The sequence below is a fragment of the Crinia signifera genome, chromosome 3 (genome assembly GCF_055691185.1).
Source record: "Crinia signifera chromosome 3, ASM5569118v1, whole genome shotgun sequence".
Taxonomy (NCBI): Eukaryota; Metazoa; Chordata; class Amphibia; order Anura; family Myobatrachidae; genus Crinia; species Crinia signifera.
Genome location: NC_139219.1, coordinates 320,680,886 through 320,707,607, shown reverse-complemented (window position 1 = coordinate 320,707,607; position 26,722 = coordinate 320,680,886). Strand labels below are relative to the sequence as shown.

The 26,722-nt window shown below is 48.0% G+C and overlaps 1 protein-coding gene across 1 annotated transcript; it reads left to right on the top strand.

Annotated features, from left to right (window-relative positions):
• Nucleotides 1-15,380: 15,380 nt before the first annotated feature.
• On the top strand, nt 15,381-19,126 carry LOC146062801 (interleukin-17A-like). Its single transcript, XM_083174816.1, has 4 exons — nt 15,381-15,431; nt 15,554-15,704; nt 16,134-16,306; nt 18,426-19,126. Exons 2-4 carry the CDS (start codon nt 15,678-15,680, stop codon nt 18,658-18,660), a joined length of 435 nt encoding a protein of 144 aa, XP_083030942.1. The 5' UTR covers nt 15,381-15,431; nt 15,554-15,677; the 3' UTR covers nt 18,661-19,126.
• The last annotated feature ends 7,596 nt before the right edge of the window (nt 19,127-26,722 follow it).

Below are 26,722 nucleotides of genomic sequence, written 5' to 3'. Positions count from 1 at the left end.
CTAAGGGGCTCTGCCTTGGGCAGTGTGTCTAATGGGCTCTGCCTGGGGCAGTGTGTCTAAGGGGCTCTACCTGGGGCAGTGTGTCTAAGTGGTTCTACCTGGGGCAGTGTGCCTAAGTGGTCCTACCTGGGGCAGTGTGTCTAATGGGATCTGCCTGGGGCAGTGTGTCTAAGTGGCTCTGCTTGGGGCAGTGTGTCTGATGGGCTCTGCCTGGGGCAGTGGGTCTAAGGGGCTCTACGGGTTGGGATCATTTGGTCTATTGCATTATGGTCGAAAGTCATTAGGTCGAATCCATTAGGTCGACATGCTAAAAGGTCGACATGATTCTAGGTCGACATGGGAAAAGGTCGACATGATTCTAGGTCGAAAGGTCATTAGTTCGACAGGTCATTAGTTCGACAAGGTCATTAGTTCGACATTGTCTATGTCGACATTCACAAGGTCGACATGGGGTTTTTCACTGTTTTTTTACCTGAATGTCAACAGAGTCGACATGGACACAGTTTAAAGTGCACTGCATCCCCTCGCATCGCTCGCTGCGCTCGCTATGCGTCGGGCACGGTGCCTCGCTACGCTCGGCACACTATTTTATTCTCCCACCACGCCCTAGTGGATGGTAGGGCATGAAATACCGCCTGTCGGCACATGTTGGCTCAAAAAACAGTGAAAAACTCCATGTCGACCTTGTGAATGTCGACATAGACAATGTCGAACTAATGACCTTGTCGAACTAATGACCTGTCGAACTAATGACCTTTCGAACTAGAATCATGTCGACCTTTTCCCATGTCGACCTAGAGTCATGTCGACCTTTTAGCATGTCGACCTAATGGATTCGACCTAATGACTGTCGACCATAATGCAGTAGACCAAATGACCGCATCCCGTCTAAAGGGCTCTACCTGGGGCAGTGTGTCTAAGGGGCTCTACCTGGGGCAGTGTGTCTAAAGAGGTGAACACATATTCCCTTTCTGGCATAGGGCCCTATTATGCCAACATGTCTAGTTACGGCACTGCTCCTTATTCATGCTATGCCACACAGTAGTGTCCCTTATACACAATTCCCACAGTAGTAGTGCCCCTGCACACAGTAGTAGCGCCGCTTATAAACATATTACCCACAGCAGTAGTACCCGTTACACAAACTCCCCACAATAGTAGTTCCGCTTACTCAGAATGCCTACAGTAGTGCTACTTATACAATAATGCCCGCAGAAGTGTTACCTTTACAATAATGCCCACAGTAGAGCCACTTATGCATATTATGCCCACAAAAAGTGCCGCTGATACACATCATGCCCACAATAATAGTGTCCCATATATACATAATGCCTAGAGTAGTGCCCCTTATACACATCTCTGCCTCTGTTACTACAGTAGCTCCCTGGAGGATGAGGTTACCTCCCGCTACTGCTACGGTCACTGAGGATTCCAGATCCCCTCTCCCTAAGGAGATGTGACAGTTTCCTGTCCCGCTGCTGCTGCTCCTGCAGGCTGTCAGGTCTCCCTGCGCAGGGATGACAGTCTCCTTTCTGCATGGGAGCAGCAGTTTCGTGCACGGATCTGCCCTCCCCATTCTCCCATAGTATAGGCAGCAGCAACTGCAGGGCTGGCAATAGTAATATTGGGTCCCAGAACACTGATATTTCTCCCCTCATTTCTTATATATTTGGCTACATCTGTCACTCATAGTGTGTCTGGAGCTGTAACGCTGACTCACATGACTGACTCACATGACAGAGAACACGCACAGTGAGCCCACAGACAGTGCCAGACACCCTCTGCCTCTGCATGTTACACAGCAAAGACACAGCTACTCACCAGACACACCAGGTGAGCGCCCCACACCTCCATACCTCCCAACATGACCCTCTCCAGGAGGGACAGAATGCTCTGTTTGTGGACTTCCATCTTAATTTATGATTGTCATCACCTGTTTTAAACAGGGTAATTGATAAGAAAGGTGTTTAAGCACAGGTGATGGTAACCCATAAATTAAGAAGAAAGTCCAGAAACAGAGCAGTAGCGCACGCAGGGGGGGTTTCTGAGTCCCAAGAAACCCCCCCAGGAGTCTAAGGACCCAAGGCTGAAAGCTGAGAGTCCCCTCTTTCCATGGGTACAAGAATTTTAAAAATCAGCCCTTGGGAACCGAAGATATCTGACTTCAAAGCAGTGGTCCCCATCCAAGCCTGTTAATTGCTCTTCCCAGTCAGATATTGAGGGTATATTCCAAAAGCTGAGACTCTCCTCCTTTAAGGGACACTAGAAGCTACTACTCCAGCTACACACACCTGGCATGTAGTTTTATATACTCGTTGGCAGATTGCTCTGCCTCCTGAACTCTGATCCCCTAGTCCCCAATACCATTTTGGTAGGTGGGATTCTCAATTAAAATCTAAGAAATCTATCTCCGGGAACTGGAGATATCTGCAGTCAAGCAAGCTGTCCTCCCACCAGAAAATTATGTATAATAAGCCCACTCCACTATACACCCCTCCCCTGCATATTAAACATCCTCTACCTCCCTGGAAGTTATGTATCAGGGCCCCTTCATTCAGCCCAATGCCCCCTTCTCCCACCATCTGTGCAGTAAAGGGGTAATTAGTGGAAATTACTGATCCAGGCCCTACATGCTGAGCGATTGATATAATACCCCCTACCACCCGCGGGACATCAAAGCTTCCCCCACCCCTACTGCTGGAGGATCGTAGGGGCCTCAATACATTGCTATGCCCAGGGGTCTACACTGCTGTTGCACTCCTGTATATATATCAGGGTTGCCGACTCTCCCGGAATGTCCGTGAGACTCCCGGAATCCTGGGACATCTCACGGACTCCCGGAAGAGGGCCCCTTTCTCCCGCAGCTGCTGCTTTCCGTCCCCTATATGTATAGTGCGCAACTGCGCATGCGCGATGAAGCCGCGCCGTACGCATCGCGGCAATAGTACCTTCATCAGCCTGGAGACCTCCCCGATCCCCGTGGCGTGTACGGCACACAGTACAGTGTGCAAGTGAAGCCGTCCACTCCCAGCAGCAACAGGTGACAGCGGCTTCCCCTTCCGTCCTCCAGGCAGCTAGTAGTAACTAGTGAAGTCTTTTCCTGCAGCAGCAGCACACAGTGACACTTGTGACAGCCGGCTCCGGCTTTCAGACAGCACACGGGTCACGGAGGCTGCTGCTTTTCACACACAGCACTAAGGTAATTGGATACTCTAGGCTTCTGTGTGAGTTCCCTGCGCAGCATTATAGCCCCTTTATCACTTGCCTTAACGTAAACAGTGCCCAAGCAGCAGCAGCAGCAGAGTTGCAGCAATAATATTATCCTCTCCCTCCTTGAGTCTGTCCTCCTCCTCCTCCTCCGGGCACATCCAAAACCATATAACTATTGGAGGACTACAGTGAGTGCAGGCGATCCATAGAGATATTTTTCTGATATTAATTTCTCATATTAATACCCAGATAAAACCCATATCTGGCTGCTTATCAAAGTACTGTAGGCCCGCCCCTGGTGACGCAAGGCCCGCCCCTGGTAACGCAAGGCCCGCCCCTGGTAACGCAAGGCCCGCCCCCTGGCTTTTCATTTTCTCCCTGAAATTAATTTTCAAAAGTAGGCAACCCTGATATATATATATATATATATATATATATATATATATATATATATATATATTATTATTATTATTTATATACATTTGGTGTATTTATAATACTTTAACTGACCCGGCATATACTGGATCACCTAAGTGTCCATCTCCGTGCTTTGCTCCGCCCCTCTGGAAACCCCCTTCTGAAAATCCTGCGTTTGCCCCTGCAGAGCAATGTGTCCCTCCTGGAGAGGGTCATGTTGGGTATGCACCTCCCTCCCTTCCCCCCCATTCACGGCATCCCCACGATTAAATGGCACATGCAAAACACTGACATGGCTATGGTCGACAATGAAAAAGGTTGACAAGATTCATTTTTCACTTTTTCAATGTTTTCATATTCATTCTCATGTGTCGACATGGACACCAATGAATTGCCACACTTATGTCAACATTTACATGTGTTGACCTTTCTGTGTTGATTTTTTCTTGTGGCGATTCGCGGCACCCCCCGCGACCCCCCTCCCGCGATTTGCAGCAACCCCCCCCGCAATTCGCGGCACCCCCGGTGACTCCCGCGATTAGCGGCCCCACCCCGTGACACCCCCCTCCTGCGATTCGCTGCACCCCGCGCCCCCCTCTCCCACGATTCGCGCCAACCCCCCGGGCCCCCCCTCCCGCGGTTCATGGTCCCCCCCCCCTACCGCGATTCCCCACCCCTGACCCCCCCTCCTGTCATTGCGGCAACCCCCCGCAGCCGCGACCCACCCTCCCGCGATTCACCGCAACCCCCCGCGCCCCCCCCTCCCACGATTCGCGGCACCCACACCCCCCGCGACCCCCCCTCCCGCAATTCACGGCATCCACCCACGACCCCTCCTCCCGTGATTCACGGACACCCCTCACCTCCTCCCTCCCCCCCCACCCCCGCGCGCGATTCACGGCAACCCCAGGATTAAATGGCACATGCAAAACACTGGCACGGCTATGGTCGACAATGAAAAAGGTTGACATGAGTTTTTAAAGATTTTTTTTTTTTTTGAATTTCTTATATATTTGGCTACATCTGTCACTCAAAGTGTGTCTGACCCTCTAAAGCTGGGTGGAGCCTCTGACTCACATGACAGAGACAGGGCCATCTTAACAGCATTATGGGCCCCCGGGCAAAGCAGTCCAGCCGGGCCCCTCCCTACACAACCTTGTGAGTGCCGCTGTACTGTATGTATGTGTGTATATATATATGTATATGTTCATACAGGGGCGGATCCAGGAGAAAATGACAGGGGGGCACCATCAGGGCCGTCTTAACAGCAGTGTGGGTCCCTGGGTAAAGCAATGCACTGGGGCCCTTACCCATTCTCCCCTCCTAGGGGTGGGGGGTGCTATCAGCAGCAGCTTTGATGTCCCACGGGTGGCAGGGGGTGCTCTATCTTCCATTCAACATGTAGGACCTGGAGCAGTAACTTCTGCTAATTACTAATTTACTGCACAGGTGGTGGGAGGGAGAACACTAACGTGTGGAAGGGGCACTGAGCTGAATGAAGGGTCCCTTGTAAATGATTTCCAGGGAGGTAGGGGGTGTTTTATACACAGGGGAGGGTTGGATAATGGAGTGGGCTTAATATTCGTCATTTTCCGGTGGAAGGGCAGCTTGTTTGACTGCAGATATCTGCAATTATCTGTAAATAGATTTCTTAGCCTTCAATAGAATAAAAACCTAGAGTCCCAACTTTCAGGAGGTGCTGGGAACTTGGAGATCAGAGATCAGGAGCCAGAGCAATCCATTGACAAAAATATAAAACTGTACACCAGACATTTGGAGCTGGAGCAGGTACCGGCTGCTGGAAGGCTGATATCTCTGGTTCTGAAAAAGATAGAGACAAGCCACTAGTGTTGACAGAAAGGGGAGAGTCCCAGCTTTTGGACTATACTCTCAGAAAAACCAAGTCAGAGAGAACCTGAGAAATATGACTGGGAAGTAAATGAGTAATTAGCAGAAGTTAATGTGGACTGCTGCTTTGAAGTTGGATATCTCCAGTTCCCCAGGGCCGATTTTCAAAATTCTGGTATCCCTGGAAAAAGGGGATCCTCAGCTATCAGAAAAGGGCCCTTATACACCTGGGGCCCCTGGGCAAGTGCCCATTAAGCCCATACGAAAAGACGGCCCTGGACAGAGAACCAGCCCAGTGAGCCCACAGTCATAGGAGGGACACCTTGCTCTGCTCCTGCACTTTCCTATTAATGTATGATTGCCATCACCTGTGTTGAAGCACCTTTCCTATCAATTAACCTGTTCAACACAGATGGAGGTAATCATACATTAGGAAGAAAGTCCAGCGGCAGAGCATTGTGTCCCTCCAGGCATGGGTCATGTTGGGAGGTATGCACAGTGCCAGACACCCTCTGCCTCCCCATGTTACCCAGCAAAGACACAGCTACTCACCAGACACACCAGGTGAGCGCCCCCCCGCCGCCCCCCCTCCCGTGATTCGCGGGGCCCCTCCCACGATTCGCGCGCTCCCCCGCCCCGCAAACCCCTCCTATTGCAATTCGCGGCAACCCCAGCCCCCATGACCCCCCCTCCGGCGATTCGGGGCACCCCACCCCCCACGTCCCACCCCTCCCGCAATTCGCAGCACCCACCCCTGCGACCCCCCTCCCCCAATTCATGGCACACACCCCCCCCCGCCACCCCCCCTCCCGTAAACACCCCCCACAGTCGCTGCGATTCACAGCAACCCCAGGATCAAATGGCACATGCAAAACACTGACACGGCTATGGTCGACGATGAAAAAGGTTGACATGAGTTTTTGAAGATTTATGTTTCATTTTAAGAATGTTTTCATATTCATTCTCATGTGTCGACATGGACACCAATGAAGTGCCACACTTATGTCAACATTTACATGTGTTGACCTTTCTGTGTTGATTTTTTTCTTGTGGCGATTTGCGGCACCCCAGCGACCCCCTCCCGTGATTCGCGGTACCCCCCCCCACGCGACCCCCCTCCCGCAATTCGCGTCACCCACCCCCCACGACCCCCCCTCCCGCTATTCGCGGCACCCCCCATGACCCCCCCACCCCGCGCAATTCGCAGACACCCCCCACGTCCCTCCCCCCCCCATTCACGGCAACCCCACGATTAAATGGCACATGCAAAACACTGACATGGCTATGGTCGACAATGAAAAAGGTTGACATGAGTTTTTTAAGATTTATTTTTCACTTTTTAAATGTTTTCATATTCATTCTCATGTGTCGACATGGACACCAATGAAGTGCCACACTTATGTCAACATGTACATGTGTTGACCTTTCTGTGTTGATTTTTTCTTGTGGCAATTTTTTTCCAGTGACAACTATGTGCACGTCAACCTAGACATCATCAACCAATTCTTTGTATAATATATAACACCTGTTCTGTTTTACTGTAAGTGTTTTGTCAGATCTTTTACTGCTACTATTACTGTTTATGTAAATGCATTCTGAATGACAGCAACATCCTTCCATCCTTCTACAAGAATATATAACCAACTAGGTTGATTCATCGCGCCCCGTGCCCCTCCTCCCGCCAATCGCGGACCCCCCGCGCACCCCCCCTCCCACGATTCACGCCCCCCTCCCACGATTCACGACACCCCCGCGCACCCCCCCTCCCGCAATTCGCAACCCCCCCTCGCGCAATTCACGCCCCCTCCCGCGCTTTGCGGATCCCCGACGTCTCCCGCGATTTGCTGACACCTGTGCCCCCTCCCTCCCTTGATTCACGGCACACCCGTGCCCCTCCCGCAATTCACAGCACCCCTAAGCCCCTCTTTAGTCCCCCGTATACTCACACACCCCTATCACTACCCAGCTTCCTGCTCTCCTGAACCGTAACTTCCAACACTGGGGAGTCGCTGACGCTGTTTTGCCCACATGCCCCTATCATGCCTCATAGCCCAGCCTCCTGCTCTCATGCACCCTAACTCCCACCCAGTAGGAGGAGACACTGACTCAGGGCCACCATCCTGTACTGCCACGCTGGACCCTCACCCACTGGCAGAAGCTGCACAGTATCTCCCACCCTCCTCTTTAGTCCCCCTTATGCCCACACACCCCTATCACTACCCAGCCTCCTGTTTTCCTGTGTCGTGACCTCCGCCAGTGGGGAGCCGCTGACTCAAAAACACCCTACTATACTATTGCACACACACACACCTAAACAACATGCACACACAGCCCCCCCCCACACCCACAAATGTCACTGTACCATCCACACTATCAATGTACATCTTACTCTGTAACCGCTTTTTAATTAAACAAAACAATACACACCCCTTCCAAATCATATGCTCTCTATTTAACACATTTCACCTATAACTCAAGTTGCAATACAGGGCATCTTTCATACAATTCTAACCATATTTCTCACAATACAAACGTTCACAAATTAAGGGGGCGCAGCCCCTTACGACGGTGTGAAGAGCGCCCGTAGGGGGCGATGAATCACCTAGTAACCACATAAACGCTGAATTCAGGGGTGCTGTACTGAGTCCTCTTATTTTGTTATCATGGTGGTGCTGATTGCCCTTTTAATACAATCTGAGTGGCCATGGAGCAGCCGGCCCGGGGGGGGGGGGGGGGGGCATATGTCAGTTAGGAGCTGATTGGTTGGTATTTTATCTCTCTCCACTTTATCCGAGGCTTTAGTACATAGGGCCGATTCAGAACTGATCTCATGGCTGCGAATTCGCAAGGATTATCGATGAACTGCGCATATGTATTGGCCGCAATGTGGGTGCACAAAGCCCGGCTGTGACATGCAGTGGGCGTGTAGGGGTGGGAACCAGACGTTTCATGGGAGTACCAAGAAAAATGCTGGAAGTGACAAAAAAGAAGCTGGGAGTGACAGTGCCAATGTCTGTTAGGGGAGGGTTTGTGACGTCAGCGGCACCCGGATGCGCCTGTTTATCATTGAAGCACCCATTAAGTCCTGGGCTACGCTGCGCCTGTGATGACTTGTGGCCAGTGTAAAATCATGTGATCGTTAGCCTGCTATATACAAATTTATTTGCCCCACTGGCAGTGCAGTATGTAGCCCGTAGGCTACAAGGCGCTACCGCCATCTTAGAATGGCGGCAGCCCCGGGGTGGGACCTACTGCGATGCTGTGCGATATTGATACATCAGGCAGTATCACATCCCCCATAGAAACCTATAGGGGATGCGGCTGAGGGCGTAGCACAATCAGGATTCGGAGATTCCTGCTATGGTCCCCCCTGATACATTCAGGGGATATTTAATATTTGCGGCTAACCCGTAAACGGGTGTTTTCTGGGAATTATCCACGATATTATGTGATAAGTGGGCCCTTTAGACCAGGGGTGTCCAAACTTTTTGCGATGAGGGCCAGATTTGGTGAAGTGTAAATGTGTGGGGGCCGACCATTCAGCCTGACATTCTTTGAATCATTAATCACATCAAAATGGTCCCCCACTCTATGTCCCACAGCCTGCCCCTTCACTGTATTTCCCCCAGCCTGCCCCCATTCACTGTATGTCCCCCATTCACTGTATGTTCCCCACTCTGCACCCATTCACTCTGTCCCCCAGCCTGCCCCCCTTCTCTTAATGTCCATCAGTGTATTTCCCCCAGCCTGCCCCCATTCATTGTATGTCCCCAAGCCTGACCTTCCTTCACTATGTACCCCACTCTGCCCCCATTCACTGTATGTCCCCCAGCCTGCCACTGCTCCCCCTTCATGGCAGCAGCCAGCAAGGTAAAGGCGTGCTTGCCGGGGCCCCACCTTTAGTGTCCTGTGCTGTGCTTCCCACATCTGATGCTCTGCCCGCTTCCAGCTGGAGGCTGCGGGCCGCTTGAAATGAGAGCACGGGCCGCAATTGGCCCCCGGGCCTGACTTTGCACATGCCTGCTTTAGACTGTACGCTGTGGTGCATTACACATCTACTGCAATAATAGTAATGCTAATAATTCTAGCAATAACAATAGTGTGACATAAAGTAGAACAATTCAATACCGAATGATACTCAAATTAGGTGAAGGTGGAACCGTATGAGCAACTTAAACTCCCTGTATATTGAAGAACCGTTCATATACCAGGAAAACATGTTAATATTACAGTAAATCTACCAACGTTTGCTATTTAGCGACAACCCAGCAAACCGAGGCCTGAAACCATGACCTCATTCCCCAGCGCAGTGCTGCACAGTCAGATCTCTGTACACTTCCAGCACCGGCTGCAGGGGACCTGACTGCAGGAACAGTGATCAGACATTCTGTCTGAATACAGGAAGATACAGTATCAGCACAACACAACAGTAATTATCATGTTGATGTAAGAACACTCGTGACTGCAAGCCCCTGTAACAATATCTTCCTATAACATACCTCCCAACTTTTGCTGACTAAAAAGAGGGACATAATTTGGGGCATAACCTCTTGGCCGCCCAGCTGCTAGAGGAGTGCTGAGCATCCACCCTAAATTATGAAAACGGGGGTAGTGTGGTAGGCAACGGACCTCTACCCATGCCCATCCACCTGGTAGCTCCACCCACTTTTGCGCGTTTTGAGAATTACAAAATTGGGCGGTATGGGGGTGTGATTGTTTTGTTTATCGCTGTTATTATTGTGTCATGCTGTTCTTATTGTGACAAGGAATCACATACACTGGATCAAGATGAAGTCTTGGTCTTTATTTTTGGAGCAGGTCACAGCATACCAGGCACACAGTATAGGCAAGTATAGTTACAGTGAGCAGCATACCAGGCACACAGTACAGGCAAGTATAGTTACAGGGAGCAGCATACCAGGCACACAGCACAGGCAAGTGTAGTTACAGGGAGCAGCATACAGGTCACAGCATACCAGGCACACAGTATAGGCAAGTATAGTTACAGTGAGCAGCATACAGGTACTCACAGCATACCAGGCACACAGTATAGGCAAGTACAGTTACAGCGAGCAGCATACAGGTACTCACAGCATACCAGGCACACAGCACAGGCAAGTATAGTTACAGGGAGCAGCATACCAGGCACACAGTATACCAGGCACACAGTATAGGCAAGTGTAGTTACAGGGAGCAGCATACCAGGCACACAGCACAGGCAAGTGTAGTTACAGGGAGCAGCATACCAGGCACACAGCACAGGCAAGTATAGTTACAGGGAGCAGCATACCAGGCACACAGTATAGGCAAGTATAGTTACAGTGAGCAGCATACAGGTAATCACAGCATAGTACAAACTCTTCAGTGTGTTCCAGTGGTCCCTACTGTAGCCCACACTCCGGCCTATCACTTGGGCAGCTGTTCCACCATCAGGAGCAATGACCCTCTGCCCTGGAAACACTTATATTAGGAAGTCACAGGTGCTGCTAATCAGCCCAACCCAGGTCACATCAGTTTTCCTGCTGCTGCTGCTGCTCTTAAACCTGGATTGGATCCTCCACATTACCTTCATGTATAAAGATGCTGTCCCTGCCACACTATCTTGTTGGTCCTTTTAATGTAAACCAATAAAGTTATTTTACGCTAAAATAAATCTGCATTATAATTTCTGAGCACCAGGTGGCGATGCAGAGCCATTCCATTTGAATCATATATTTAATACTATAATGCTAGTTTTTAAAATATACTAGTGTAGGATATATACCATATAACATACTGTACCTCTCATTTAAGTTGTTCTAACCAATACTTCTTCGCATGGCAAAAGAGGGAGTGGCTTTATGGGATGACACACCTTTGAACAACACTTTCTGTTTGGGGGGGGGGGGGATTGGGGCCTGATTCAGGCCTTTTTACAGGGCCGAAATTCACACGGAGGCCGATTATTGATAAACTGCGGCAGCAGCCGGATGTGCCGGTTTATCATTGCGTTGTACCTACCTCACGCATGTGCTGACAAAATACCGACGGTCAAAATACTGACAAGCATTGGCAGACACTCAAAATACTGACATGTAAAAATGCTGACATTTATTATGCTGACTTGATCAAAATGCAGACAGGACGCCGACATTTAAAACATTGACACATCAAAAAGTCGAGAATTAACATTAAGTCAGAATTAGCAATAGTAATGAGATATATATAAAGTGGTATTTATTCTATTAATGATACAGATCTATTACCTATATGAAATATGAACCATCCGCTCAGTCAGCAGGTCAGTCCTTAAAGTGCAAAAGTGAAGAACACTGCGCTAGGTACAATTGAATGACAGTCAAAAAATTAATTATGTAACAATAATTGCCAATAATGTGCCAATGGTAGGATAAAAGTATCACTTTTAATAAAAAATATAGGGAAGATGAATGGAAAGAGGATTTGTTAAAAAAATTATTGATAATAAAAAAAGTGATTTAAAAAGTCCAGTTCATACGGTACCGTATTTTTATGACCATAAGTGTGTGGGTCCGTTCCTATTAGGTGTCTTCCATAGGATGTAGATAGTGGGTCCAATGTGTCCAGATGGCAGGCACTTTGTGGAGAGGCAATCTCCTGGTGTATCACCTAATGTCCTGTATAGGGCAAGTGTAGGCCTCTAAATAGATGGCTTCAGATGGTTTTGCCCAGGGTGCCGATGGAGTTCCCTGATGTACGGGAAGGAGGAGAAAGAGGGATGGAAGACTGGTCCGGATCCAAGTAGTGGTCAATAAGGGGGTTTAGAACTGGACAAGGGTATTCCTGGTAGTCCACCAACGCGTTTCGCCAGTTCCCTGGCTTTATCAAGGTGTGCAGGATGTTGCTACTACAGGGTTTATATACCCAACTGCGTAAAACAATTAGCAAACCAATTGGCACATGAGCAAAAGTAATTAAGACAGTTATTTGTAAAAACAATATGAGGTAGATATGAGGAGCATGAGCAGGAGTGTGTGTTTCAAATAAACCATAGTAGATATAAAAACGAGCATTTTAGACACATAAAATACAGTAAACTTTATTTTTTCATAACCGGATGTGCAGTTCCGCATATGCTGGAACGCACATCCTTTCCGGAATCAGATGTGCTTCCTGCTAATGGAACGCACATCACTTCCGGGCGGCGCCGTGTTATGTAATTTGGTCCCGGCTTGTGTATCATGGGCACATCACTTCCGCCGGAAGGACGGTGTGTAGCCCTTCCGTGGAGCGCACAGTGCGTTCCAGCGGTGCGGGGGAAGTGAATTTCTGGCATAAATCAGAGTCTGTTAATCATAGCAGATGACTCAATATACCCATCTTGACAGGTTGGAGGATATTCCCTTCTTTTAGTAGGGGGATTTAACCTCATATATTCCAGAAACGCAACCGGAAGTGTCAAAAGCGCCATTTTTATTATGGGCAAAACACTGTAGTTATATACACTTTAGGCTATATTGCAATGGAAAAAGTGGGTGTTCTGTGGAACTATATGGGCAAACTGGGTCCCATATACCTTGGGCACTATTATAGGTTGTATGAACTTAAAGAGGTCTACAGTTTATACAAATATAGAGATATATGAAAAGGTAAACATACAGTACATAGATAAGTTAAAATATATATATCTTTTACACAAGAGCTAATGAAAAACATTGATTGGATGATATCAGTAAAAATAATAATTTTTTAGGAGGCACATATAATAAACAGAAAAAGCAAAAAAATAAAATAAAAAAAAAATACAGTAAATAACAGCAAGAGGACAATGGTTGTCTGTATAATCCCTAGTATAATTCGCTATTTCAGACAGATAGTACAATTATATGGATTTCCTAGGAAGCTGAATTATATTATCACACGAGAGCTATGTAGGTGTTTCACATAGGTGGGATATGCAGAGAGGAGAAATAATGAAACATACGGACTAGACTGTTGCTAAAAGTGGGGTAGGGATATTACTAGTATAGAGGTCAAATGGTGCTGTGGTGAACGTCGGGGTGGAACTTTAAAGAAATAAATGATGGAGAGAAAAGGATAGATACTAATATTTGTGTTAATCCTGTCGGATTTCAGGGTGGGGGAAAAAAAAAAAAAAATTGGGGGGAATGAGGGTACAAGGTGGGGGGTAATGTTCTCAAAAAGAGAGAGAGAGGACACTGTGGAGGGGGGGGGGGGTTAAAGATGTTGTTTTGATGGGTATATGTCTCTCAATCTATAATGGCATTTAGTTCTACTGCTTCATTGAGCCCATCTGGATAGATCGTGCATAGTTTGTACATCCAGTATACTTCTTGTTTACATAGTCTACTGAAACGGTCTCCCCCCCTAGATGTTTTGGAGATGTGTTCTAGACCCATGAGGGTGAGACCCTCTGGATTCCCTGCATGTGCCTCATAAAAATGTTTAGAAATGCTATGGTTAACATACTGTTTAGAAACATTCCGGCGATGTTCCAAGAAACTGATTTTTACTTGTCTCGTGGTTCTTCCTACGTATCTCAGTTTGCAGGGACAACTCAGCAAATATATAAGATAGTCTGTATTGCAGTTTATGAAACCATTAATTTGTATAGCGTTGCCTTCACCATCCAAAAGGGGGTCGGTAGGTCGGGATTTAATATGGTTACATGTGATGCACCTGTTACTTCCACAGCGGAAGAAACCATTCGGCTTGGAGCCTAGCCAGGATAAGTTAGAGGGAGTTGGATCGATTTTTATCTCTTTTAACATACTAGGTGCTAATTGATTTTTGAGGGTTCTGTTTTAAAAAAAAATAAAAACTGGATCAGGGGGAAGGACGTCTCTCAGTAAATAGTCAGATTTTGGTATCCATTGGCACATTATTGGCAATTATTGTTACATAATTAATTTTTTTACTGTCATTCAATTGTACCTAGCGCAGTGTTCGTCGCTTTTTCTTCTTTCTAGTTGGGGACTTACTATCCCCTTTTTCTTACACTGCAGCTTGGCAGCACAACCCATATACTTTGCGCCCCCCACACCGGTGGTTAACTTGTTATCCACTATCCTTTCCAGTCCTTAAAGTGCGCCTGTAGGTGCTGACTGGTACAATAATACCCCTTTCACACCAGCCTAAATTCCCAGCTTGAGTCCGGGAACAACCCGGTACTAGCGCTGGTGTGAAAGGTTCCCGGGACAAATTACCGGGCTAATTTGCCGGCAATCCAACCCTGCTAGGTAGCAGGGTTGTTCCCGAGTTCAACCCTGGGACCTGGCTGGTGTAAATGGGGTAGAGTATACTTACCCGGGTTGCCGGTCCTCGCTGGGCTTCTCTGGCCGGGAATCCACGCAGGCGGCAGGTGCAAATGAAGGGACAGGCGGTGGATGATGATGACGCAGCTCTCCGGCGGCAGTGAGGGCGCCGGAGAACTGCGTCATCTTCATCTGCCGCCTGTCCCGCCATTTGCGCCGCCACCTGTGTGGATAACCTGCTCAGAGGACAAGCAACCGGGTGAATATTCTCACCACCTCCTGCCCACCTCCGCCGCCATCCCGCCGACTGCCCAACGCCATCCCACCGACTGCCCGCCTCCTCCCCACCTCCTTCCTGCCCCCTTCACACACCAGAAAATGCAGGGACTTTTCTGGTGTGAAAGGGTCCCAACCCGGGAATGTCCCTGCTTGTCCTGGGAATGTAATTCCTGGGTTTGTCTCTAAATTTCTGGTGTGAAAGGGGTATAATTCACTTCCAAGGCTTGATACCTCTCCCCCTGTAAATTATCTTTTTTGTTCCACTGGAACTTTAATGATGTATTAGTGTTTAATCTTTTGTGTTTCATAAACTTCCTCATTTTGACCTTTTTTTCACATTACAGGAAAAGTGCACACGCACAATGCAGGATGCAGCAGCTGTGTTATCACCACCAGCCCACGAGTTTTACCGCACGAAGATATATATTCTCCGCGGCTTCAACTGTATGTGACCCAGTTCTGCTGCTGGTGGGATTTGCAGTCTTTTGTATATTATATATATATTTGTGAACCAAAACCCCCTTTGTTTTATTATTTTTCCATTTTGTTGCGGTACGCTCGATCAGAAATTACACTGCATCGGAAACACCGGAGCCTGTACAACGTGCTATAAAGTGTTCAGGTGTACACGGCAAAGACACACAAGCCTCTCACAGGAGACCAGTCTGCAGGAAGCGGAGAGACTGCAGGATGTATGTACTGAGAGCGACTTCTCTGGTAAGTAATGGAGAAAGATAGTGTGAGTGTGAGTGTACGTATACTGTATGTGGGGACAAACCAGTAGCTGGAATAGGGTTCCATGGCTGTAAGATAAATAGTTTCCAACACATCATGAAATGTAAACTATTTCACAGTGGATGTATCAAGCAATGATAAAGCAAATAAGTTTCCTAAATCAACCAATCAGCTTCTAACTGTCATTTCTTCCTGATATAGAGTATGATACGTAGGAGCTGATTGGCTGCTTTGGGAAACTTCATTTTTTATCTCTTTCGTGTCTTGATACATTTCCCCATATATGTTTACTGTGAGGATCCTGAACTGATTCCCTATTCTGTCATGTGTGTGTTTATTATGAGGTAAATAGATGAAAGTAACAAGTCATTTTTTTTTATTTATTTCAATCTCTCTGTACTGCGGCTCCAGGTGGCTGCGCTTCTTCTCGTTCTCAGAGTTACCGAGAGTATACCGTGCCGTTTCCCTAAGGACATGAAGTTCCCGCAGAATGTGCTAGTCACCCTTAATATCAGCAGCACCAGCAGCTATACTGATATAGAAGACAGGGTAAATGTGCGCTCTCTCTCGCCATGGAATTACAGGTAATGCAGTATTCATATGGTCTGTGATGTTCTACCCGGCTCATCTCAGTACGCAGTATTCATATGGTCTGTGATGTTCTACCCGGCTCATCTCAGTACGCAGTATTCATATGGTCTGTGACGTTCTACCCGGCTCATCTCAGTACGCTCTTCCTCCATTGTCACTTTGGGACTGTTTCAGACTGGCTCCCTATATTTGAAACCCTGATGGGCAAGGAATCCCCTTCCCGATGCCGTGTGAAGGGGACATCCGCATCAGATGCAGCACCTCTCCACCAGCCTGCGCCAGCTGGCGATTCCCTGAGCTGGCTGAGAGGCGCTATATCTGTATATTGTCATTTTGAACTTTTGTGTATTGTTTGTGTGTATCAATCATGTTCCCTGTATAGCCCTGCGGACACTCAGTGGTTCCAAAATTAAAATAATAATAATAATACATGTTGAGTATCCCTTATCCAAAATGCTCGGGACCAGAAGCATTTTAGATAACGGATTATTCCGTATTTCGCAATATTTGTATAGTTCAATGAGGTATATTGCATTTATGTTGTATAAACACATCAAACACATGAAATACACACAAATATATTTAATTTGTGCATGAAACAAGGGTTTAAAACATGAAAAAAGTTTGTGTCCTATCTCTGGCCCTGAATTTGAATGCCAAGCAAGCATGTTCTTGCACATATTTAGTACCAGTTACAAATCATGTCCTCAGTAGTGCCAGTTATATATCATGTCCCCAGTAGTGCCAGTTACAAATCATGTCCCCAGTAGTGCCAGTTACATATCATGTCCCCAGTAGTGCCAGTTACATATCCTGTTCCCAGTAGTGCCAGTTACAAATCATGTCCCCAGTAGTGCCAGTTACAAATCATGTCCCCAGTAGTGCCAGTTACATATCATGTCCCCAGTAGTGCCAGTTACATATCCTGTTCCCAGTAGTGCCAGTTACAGTACACATCATGTCCTCAGTAGTGCCAGTTACAGATGCCCCCAGTAGTGCCAGTTACATATCATGTCCACAGTAGTGCCAGTTACATATCATGTCCCCAGTGGTGCTAGTTACAGATGTCCCCAGTAGTGCCAGTTACATATCATGTCCTCAGTAGTGCCGGTAACATATCATGTCCCCAGTAGTGCCAGTTACAGATGTCCCCAGTAGTGCCAGTTACATATCATGTCCCCAGTAGTGCCAGTTACAGATGTCCCCAGTAGTGCCAGTTACATATCATGTCCCCAGTGGTGCCAGTAACATAAAGTATCATGTCCCCAGTAGTGCCAGTTACAGATGTATCCAGTAGTGCCAGTTACATACCATGTCCCCAGTATTTTTTCCAGAATTATTCAGATATTTGGTTAAGGGATACTCAAACTGTAATAATAATATACATCTAAACATATATTTTTGTTAAATGATAATATAATAGAGAATAACCTTTCACAATGTGTTTCCTTTGATAAACACAACATTACAGTATATACGAATGGCTCGCTACAATGCATTCTGGTTAAGGCAGATGACAAGATGGCAGCAGATGACCATTATTGGTCTGCATGTGTCATCATCTGGTCATGGAGGAAGTCCGGTAGTCTGTCTGACCAGTCTCTGAATGGACACAGCTTATTTCTAGCTGGCAGAGGACCAGTGTGGTCCAACTTGGCACATGGGTTCCGACAGGTCAGCTGGGCCCCTGTAAAATGGAGGGGGTGTGGCCACCAGATGGGGGTGGGGCCCCCGTGGAAAAAAATAAACAAAATGTCTTCTCTTTCACCACTGCCCAGCTCCCTGCAATAGTGGAGGAGGGGGAACCTATTTCATGTGTCCAACTAGTGGCTGTCGACCTAAGTTCTATCGACTCTTTGACCCATACCCTTACCAAAATAGGGGTACAATTACTAAAATGGGAGATCAATTAAAGATGTAATGTTGCCCATAGCAACCAAGCAGATTATTTCTATTATCTTCTAGAAGGTGCGAAATAAATAAGAATTGGAATCTGAATCGTTGCTATGGGCAACACCCAATCTTCAATAGAACTCCCATCTTAGTAAATGAACCCCCTAGATTGCTTCAAGTAACAAGCCGCATAAGTAATTCCTTTCTGCATCCACCTAGAATGAACAAAGATGAGAACAGATTCCCCGCGGTCATCGCTGAAGCCGTATGTCGCCACTCCTCGTGCCTGGATGCTGATGGCGAAGAAGATCCCAGGATGATTTCTGTGCCCATCATGCGGGAGTTACTGGTCCTCCGCAGAGACGGCAAAGGGTGCCAAGCGTTCCGGCTGGACAGGCAGCGAGTCAGCATTGGCTGCACCTGCGTCAGACCCATGATACGGGATTCTGCGTAAGATTCCTGGAGAGCTCTGCCGCCGCTTTGAGAGATGAGCAAAATATCCGCTACAAACGCCACCCTCGCTCACAGCGACTGTTTTTTTCGGGGTGGAACATTTAACTAAACTTCAATTAATTGACTTCAGATCATTTACCGGCAATAATTAAAGTAATTCATATTCCTCGACTACGACCCTGGCATTTTTAGCGGATATTTTTGCACATGTTTCACAGCAACTTAAAGGGTTACTGCTTATTTTTCGACTGATTCGTTTTTATATCACACTTTATTCAGGTTGGAGATAAGACGAGCCGATAGCACTAATGTATAATTGTGTAACCGCCTCCTCGATGCCAAGTCCGCGATGATAAATGGTTTTGTTTTGCAAGTAAATATATTATCTCAGAAATCCCTGTATATACGTTTCATGTGTACGCAATAAAAAAATAAACCATTCGGAAATAGAGATCTTAAACATTTTTATTATGTATAATATTCTTTTAAGAACATTAAGGTCATTGCATTTTTTCTCTTTGAACAAATGGTTATAAAAATATCGGATTATCTGTTTTAAAGAACCATTATCCTCATTTTCATTGAATAAATGTTATGTCTATAAAAGTTTAGCAAATACTCCCATAGCGTTTAATACCCCTGCCATTGTGTCATTATTCACTGAATCACCAACAACAATCCCTTTAAACTGGGACACTCATGCATTACACAGATTCTGTGGTGAGGTGACATCAAGACTTGTGTAATTCATAAGTGTCCGGATTTAAAGGGTTTAAAGCAGGCATGTCCAAAGTCAGGCCCGGGGGCCAAATGTGGCCCGTGCTGTCATTTTAAGTGGCCCGCAGTCTCCAGCTGGAGGCAGGCAGAGCATCAGATGTGGGAAGGACAGCACAGGACACTAAAGGTGGGGCCCCGGCGAGCTCACCTTTACCTTGCTGTCTGCTGCAGCGAGTAGGTGCCGGCCGCCACAGTCAGATATGTTTGGGGTCTTACCAGGGGCGGATTGGGAATTAAAACCAGCCCGGGAATTAACTTAAAGCAGCCTGGTGACATTGGGGCGTGGCCTATTTCACCAAGGCCACGCCCCATTTTCACAGCTGTGGGGGCATGGCTAGTGGCTCTCTGAGCTGCTGGCTATGTCCCCAGCCCCTCATGCTGCAGAATAGGCGCATGTGCACAGCATCTATTCTGCAGCCTGTGGGGCTGGGGAAATAGAGACAGGGGGGTGAAAGGGGGCTTTGCAACCTTGGCATTTCAGTGTGTGCATGCACTACAAGGGGGCATGGCCTTGGCTCATAAGGGTGACTCAAGTCAGGGGGCATACCTACACCTGCTAATTAATGCAAACATCGCTAATTAATGCAGCCAATCCTCAGCCAGGTACCAGCAGGCAACTGCTGCCAAGTACCAGCAGGTAACCAGTAACAGTATGGGTGAGAATGCACATTATATATATATATATATATATATATATATATATATATATATGTATGTATATATATATATATATATATGTGTGTGTGTGTGTGTGTATGTATGTATATATATAAATATATACATATAACATCTCCCCAATTATATATATATAAAACCTCCCCAAATTGACTGCTGCTTTAACATCTATTAACATTAATACAAGAGGCTGGGGGGACAGGCTGTAAGTTACTGACAAACTTTTTACGTACTACATTTATGCCATCAGCATCACGCAAACACTGCTGCGCTGCCGCTGCCTGCCGGGGATCAGGGAGGAGGATGGACGGAGCCATGAGCCGTCACTCACGAACTCCACAAAGGTGACAGCCAGGTCCACAGGATGAGTTGCGCAATGCCTCCTCCTGCCGCTGCCGCCGCCCATGGGATCCATCCCAGCAGCAGCAGCGCGAAACAGTCCTGTACGCTGCTGCTGCTGGGATGGATCACGTGGGCAGCAGCAGCACAGCCATCCTTCCTCTGGACCGCGGGAGCAGCTGTGTGCGCCCGCATGCGCACCAGCCCTCCCGCGGCCATATTAACTTCGGGAAACTCAAGGATAGCCGCGGCCATCTTTAATTAGGGCAAAGTGCCGCGGCCCAGCACTGAGCACAGAGAGAGATGCCGCGGCCCAGGTTGTCAGGGTTTGCGGCCACTTTGGCTATAAAATGTGCCGGCCCACCGGGAAACGGCCCGGTTTCCCGGTGGGCCAATCCGCCCCTGGGTCTTACCCCTGCTGCTGCAATCGTATATCACCCTACTCCACAATTACAGTGACAGCAGTGTGTGGGGAGGGAGTGCAGCAAGGGGGAAGCTTGTTCCCGTAACATGCAGAGTGGAGGAGAGCAGCAGCGGGAGCCCAAGCATCTCCTGTCCTTGCAGTGCCTACTTTGCCTCTCCTTCCTCTGGCTCACACAAAGGGCTGGGAAACATACAGAGTAGGCAGGGGGCAGGCAGGGGGACATACAGTGAAGGAGGGTCAGGCTGGGGGACATACAGTGAATGGAGGCAGTGGTGGCCATTCAGAGCAGGGCTGGGGGACATACAGTCAATGGGGGCAGAGTGGGGTACATAGTGAATGGGGGTCATACAGTGAAGGAGGGTCAGGCTTGGGGACATACAATGAATGGAGGCACTGATGGAGATTAAGAGAAGGGGGACAGGCTGGGGGACAAGTGAATGGGTGCAGAGTGGGGAACATACAGTGAATGGGGGACATACAGTGAAGGAGGGGCAGGCTGGGGGATATACAGTGAATGCGGGCAGAGTGGGGGACCATTCTGATGAGATTAATGATTCAAATAATGTCAGGCTGAATGGTCGGCCCCCACACATTTACACTTCACCAAATCTGGCCCTCATCGCAAAAAGTTTGGACACCCCTGACCTATACAGTGGCATTATTACTTCTTTCTTTCTTTCTACTGCTGATACCTCTCCCTATGCAACCAAGCATCTGACTTGCCTTCTTCATTGCTTTTTTTACATTGCCTACCTGCCTTCAAGTCCCCTGAAATAGTGACACCTAGATCCCTCTCTTCCTCAGTAGTTTCCATTATAGTGCCATTTATACTATATTTAGACTTTGGATTTTTGCGACCCAAGTGCATGATTTTGCAATTTTTTGGCATAAAACTGTAGTTGCCATTCTCTTGATCATTCCTCAAATCTACCTAGATCAGGGGTGTCCAAACTTTTTGCAACGAGGACCAGTTTTGGTGAGGTGAAAATGTGTGGGGGCCGACCATTCAGCCTGACATTCTTTGAATCATTAATCACATCAGAATGGTCCCCCACTCTGCCCCCATTCACTGTATGTCCCCCACTCTGCCCCCTTCACTGTATATTCCCCTACCTGACCATCTTTCTCTGTATGTCCCCCAGCCTGCTCCTCCTTCACTGTATGCCCACCATTCACTCAGTGTTCCCCACTCTGCACCCATTCACTCTGTCCCCCAGCCTGTCCCCCCTTCTTTGAATGCCCATCACTGCCTCCATTCACTGTAGGTCCCAAGGCCTGACCCTCCATTCACTGTATGTCCCAAAGCCTGACCCTCCTTCACTGTATGTCCCCAAATATGCCCCCATTCACTGTATGACTCCCATTCACTATGTCCCACAGCCTGCCCCCCCTTCTCTGAATGTCCATCACTGCCTCCATTCACTGTATGTCCCCCAGCCTGACCCTTCTTCACTGTATGTCCCCCACTCTGCCCCCATTGACTGTATGTCCCCCTGCCTGCCCCCTCCCTTCTCTGTATGTTTCCAAGCCCCTTTTGTGAGCCAGAGGACGGAGAGGCAAAGCAGGAACTGCAAGGACAGGAGAAGCTTGGGCTCCCGCTGCCGCCCTCCTCCACTCTGCATGTTTTACAGGAGCAAGCTTCCCCCTTGCTGCCCTCCTCCCCAAACACTGCTGTCACGGTGATTGCGGAGTAGGGTGAAACACATATCACTGTGGCGACCGGCACGTCCTCACCACTGCAGACAGCAAGGTAAAGGTACGCTCGCTGGGGCCCCACTTTCACCATCTGATGCTCCACCCGCTTCTGTCTGGAGGCTGCGGGCCGCTTGAAATTACAGCGTGGGCCGCAATTGGCCCACGGGCCGGACTTTGGACATGCCTGGTATAGGTCATTGGTACGACCTCATCTAGAGTACTGTGTTCAAGTCTGGAGCCCATATCTCCAGAAGGATATAAATACATTAGAGACTGTACAAAGAAGGGCAACTAAAATGGTGCATGGCCTACATCACAAAACGTACCAGGAAAGACTAAAATATCTTAATATGTATAGTTTAGAGCAGAGAAGGGAAAGGGGGGACATGATAGAAACTTCCAAATATATCAAGGGTTTTAACAAGGTACAGGTGGGAGACATTCTTCACAGGAAGAGGAACAACAGAACACGAGAACATGCACTGACACTAGGGGGAGGAAGGTTCAGGTGGGAGACATTCTTCACAGGAAGAGGAGCAACAGAACACGAGGACATGCACTGACACTGGGGGGAGGAAGATTCAGGGGAAATCTGAGGAAGAATTACCTCACAGAAAGAGTAGTAGATACAGTAAGTGGAATAGCCTCCCATCAGAGGTGGTAGAGGCAAATACAGTAGTACAATGTAAACATGCTTGGGATAAGCATATTGATATCCTTACAAAAAAATAAGGATCAAATATGGTTTGAGGTAACATGTTTAAAAAAGGGGCAGACTAGATGGGCCAAGTGGTTCTTATCTGCCGTCACATTCTATGTTTCTTTATAATTACTCAGCCTGAGTCTTGGTTCCCACTAGCAGGACTCCCAGAGACCAAGCAGTTACAGTTTGAGTAGCAACAGCCCCCCCTATAATTTGGCATCCTGCTGTCTGTCATTTTGTTGGGCTTTTTACTCCGCCCTGGGCACAGCACCATTGTTTCCGCACCGACCCTGCACCTGGCTGAGCATCTCTACCCACTCCTCCTGTCGATGACATCACAGGTTTGGGGCAGGGCCGGCCGGATAGCACTGCTCAGCTCTGGCACAGTAAAGCCTATGGACATGAACCCATCACACTGTAAGCCGCAACGAAGACCCTGACTGGCCTCCTAGCCAAGTTTAGTCTAAACCAATACAGCGGAGGTACGAAACCGCTGGCTGACAATGCACAAACCTGCTGAATTACAATCAGTCTAACACGTCTAGACTCCTTTGTTACAGGCAGATCGCCAAGTGATAATCAGCAATAAAACATATCAATAGGATAAAGGCTGTATTCACAGAGTCCGCCTGGGTCATTGGTGGATCAACATTAAGTTAATGCCAAAATGAATTTTTTTTTTAACGTTTATTATTTTTTTAAAGTTTTGTGTGCAACTGTCCTGCATAGAGACAGGGGCCAAATACAGTACTACTGACATACAGTACAGCATCAAACCCTTCCATTACATTCATGGGAGTAAAGGTGCTGCTTAGTCTATACAAGCAATGCTGTCATCTCTGGTCACTGATGCAAACGGGACACTGAGCGATATATCGCTCATAGCGAGCAATATATCGCTCAGCGATATATCCCCCCGTGTGTACAGGGCTTTAGAGGGAAGTTTAGAAACAGAGCATTGTGTCCCTCCTGGAGAGGGTCATGTTGGGAGGTATGTATCAGGCCTGGCCAAACCACGGCAAAAATTGCTTTCACTTTCTGTCATGACATCTTTTAGCACACAAAGGGGTAATTTGGTCCATCGAGGTACTTCTAATGGTCAGTGGTGGTACTTTACCCATAGAGGTGAGGATGAGTTAGCCTTTTATTTTTATAGAACAGGGCTGGACAAACCGGTTTCTGAAGATCTAACAACGGTCCACGTTTCCCAAATCACCTAGCTGGTGGACAGCTGTAGTCATTACTGTCTGTCACATGACCCAGTGGTACTTGTTCCCTAGCACGGTGCCCGTCGCAGGTGATCGCATACCTTAACTTAAGGTATGCGATGGACGCGACTGACGTGATTTCAGGGCTATTTTTAGCCTTTTCCCCGACAATTAAAAAAACGCGATTTTACATAGGGAACAACGTTAAATGGGCCAACGGACCCGATTTTTCATTGTATACCCACCCTTATGGATATTTTACATGTGAAATGCCCCCCCCCCCCCCCCCCATTGTGAACGCCAACCCGAAGCGTGGCGAGCGCAGCGAGGAGTTGAATTTCTATAGTGTGGCGAGCGCAGCGAGCCACCGAGCCCGAAGCGTTGCAAGCGCAGCGAGTCCCACGAGGGGACGCGTAATACCTGTGAAGTAATGCGCTTCCGCTCGCCAAGCTTCGGGCTCGGTGGCTCGCTGCGTTCGCCTCACTGTATAAAATCAACTCCACGCCGACGTGGATAGTGGGGGTATGAAAGCGCTCGCCACGCTTTGGGTTGGCGTTTATCGCGGGGTGGCGATAACAATGGGGGGGGGGGCATTTGACCCATCAGGGTGGGTATACAATGAAAATTGGGGTCCAGGGGCATTTAACATTGAGCCCAATGTAAAATCGGGTCTCAGGGACCATTTTACATTGGTTCCGATGTAAAAATTGCATTGATCGCGATTTTTTAGGACCCGATGGATACAATCAAAATCGCAGGAACGTGCTAGGAAACAAGTACCAACCCAATTCACCTAGCTGGTGCACAGCTGCAGTCATTACTAACTGTCACAATCTCCAGATCACCTAGCTGGTGCACAGCTGCAGTCATTACTAACTGTCACATTCCCCAGATCACCTAGCTGGTGCACAGCTGCAGTCATTACTAACTGTCACATTTCCCATATCACCTAGCTGGTGCACAGCTGTAGTCATTAGTAACTGTCACATTCCGCAGATCACCTAGCTGGTGCACAGCTGTAGTCATGACTAATGCTGTGTACACACGGGGGAGATATATTGAGCAATATATCTCCCCCGTGTGTATGGGGCTTTAGTAATGACTGCAGCTGTGCACCAGCTAGGTGATCTAGGGAATGTAACAGTTAAGGTGCGTACACACAGGGGCGATCTTGTGCAAAATCGCTGGAAATATGGTCGCTGAGCGACCATATTGCCCGCAATGGGAGTGTGCACCGTCAATATATCGCCGGGTGCGCGCTCCCGTTTTTGCCCCTGTGGTGATCGCAGGTCGCAGGAACATGCTCCTGCGACCAGCTGATTACCACTGCCGGGCTCCCCCGGCAGTTTCTTTTTCATCAGCGACCATCTCTGGTCGCTGATGTTAAGGAGAAACTGAGCAGTTTCTCCTTTTCATCAGCGACCAGAGATGGTTGCTGATGAAAAATAAACTGCCGGGGGAGCCCGGCAGTGGTAATCAGCTGGTCGCAGGAGCATGTTCCTGCGACCAGTGATCACTACAGGGGTAAAAACGGGAGCGCGCACCCAGCGATATATCACCGGTGCACACTCCCATCGCGGGCAATATGGTTGCTTAGCGACCATATTTCCCGCGATATTACACAAAATCGCCCCCGTGTGTACGCACCTAAACTTTTACATTTCCCAGATCACCTAGCTGGTGCACAGGTGTAATTATTACTGTCACATCACACAGATCACCTAGCTGGTGCACAGCTGCAGTCATTAGTATCTGTCACATGACCCAAATCACCTAGCTGGTGTACAGGTGTAATCATTACTGTCACATGACCCAAATCACCTAGCTGGTGCACAGCTGTAGTCATTACTGTCACATGACCCAGACCACCTAGCTGGTGCACAGCTGTAGTAATAACTAACTGTCACATGATCCAGATCACCTAGCTGGTGCACAGCTGTAGTCATTACTAACTGTTACATGACCCAGATCGCCTAGCTGGTGCACAGGCGCAGTCATTACTAACTGTCACATTCCCCAGATCACCTAGCTGGTGCACAGCTGTAGTCATTACTAACTGTCACATTCCCCAGATCACCTAGCTGGTGCACAAGTGTAGTCATTACTAACTGTCACATTCCCCAGATCACCTATCTGGTGCACAGGTGCAGTCATTACTAACTGTCACATGTCCCAGGTCACCTAGCTGGTGCACAGCTGTAGTAATTACTAATTGTCACATTCCACAGATCAACTTGCTGGT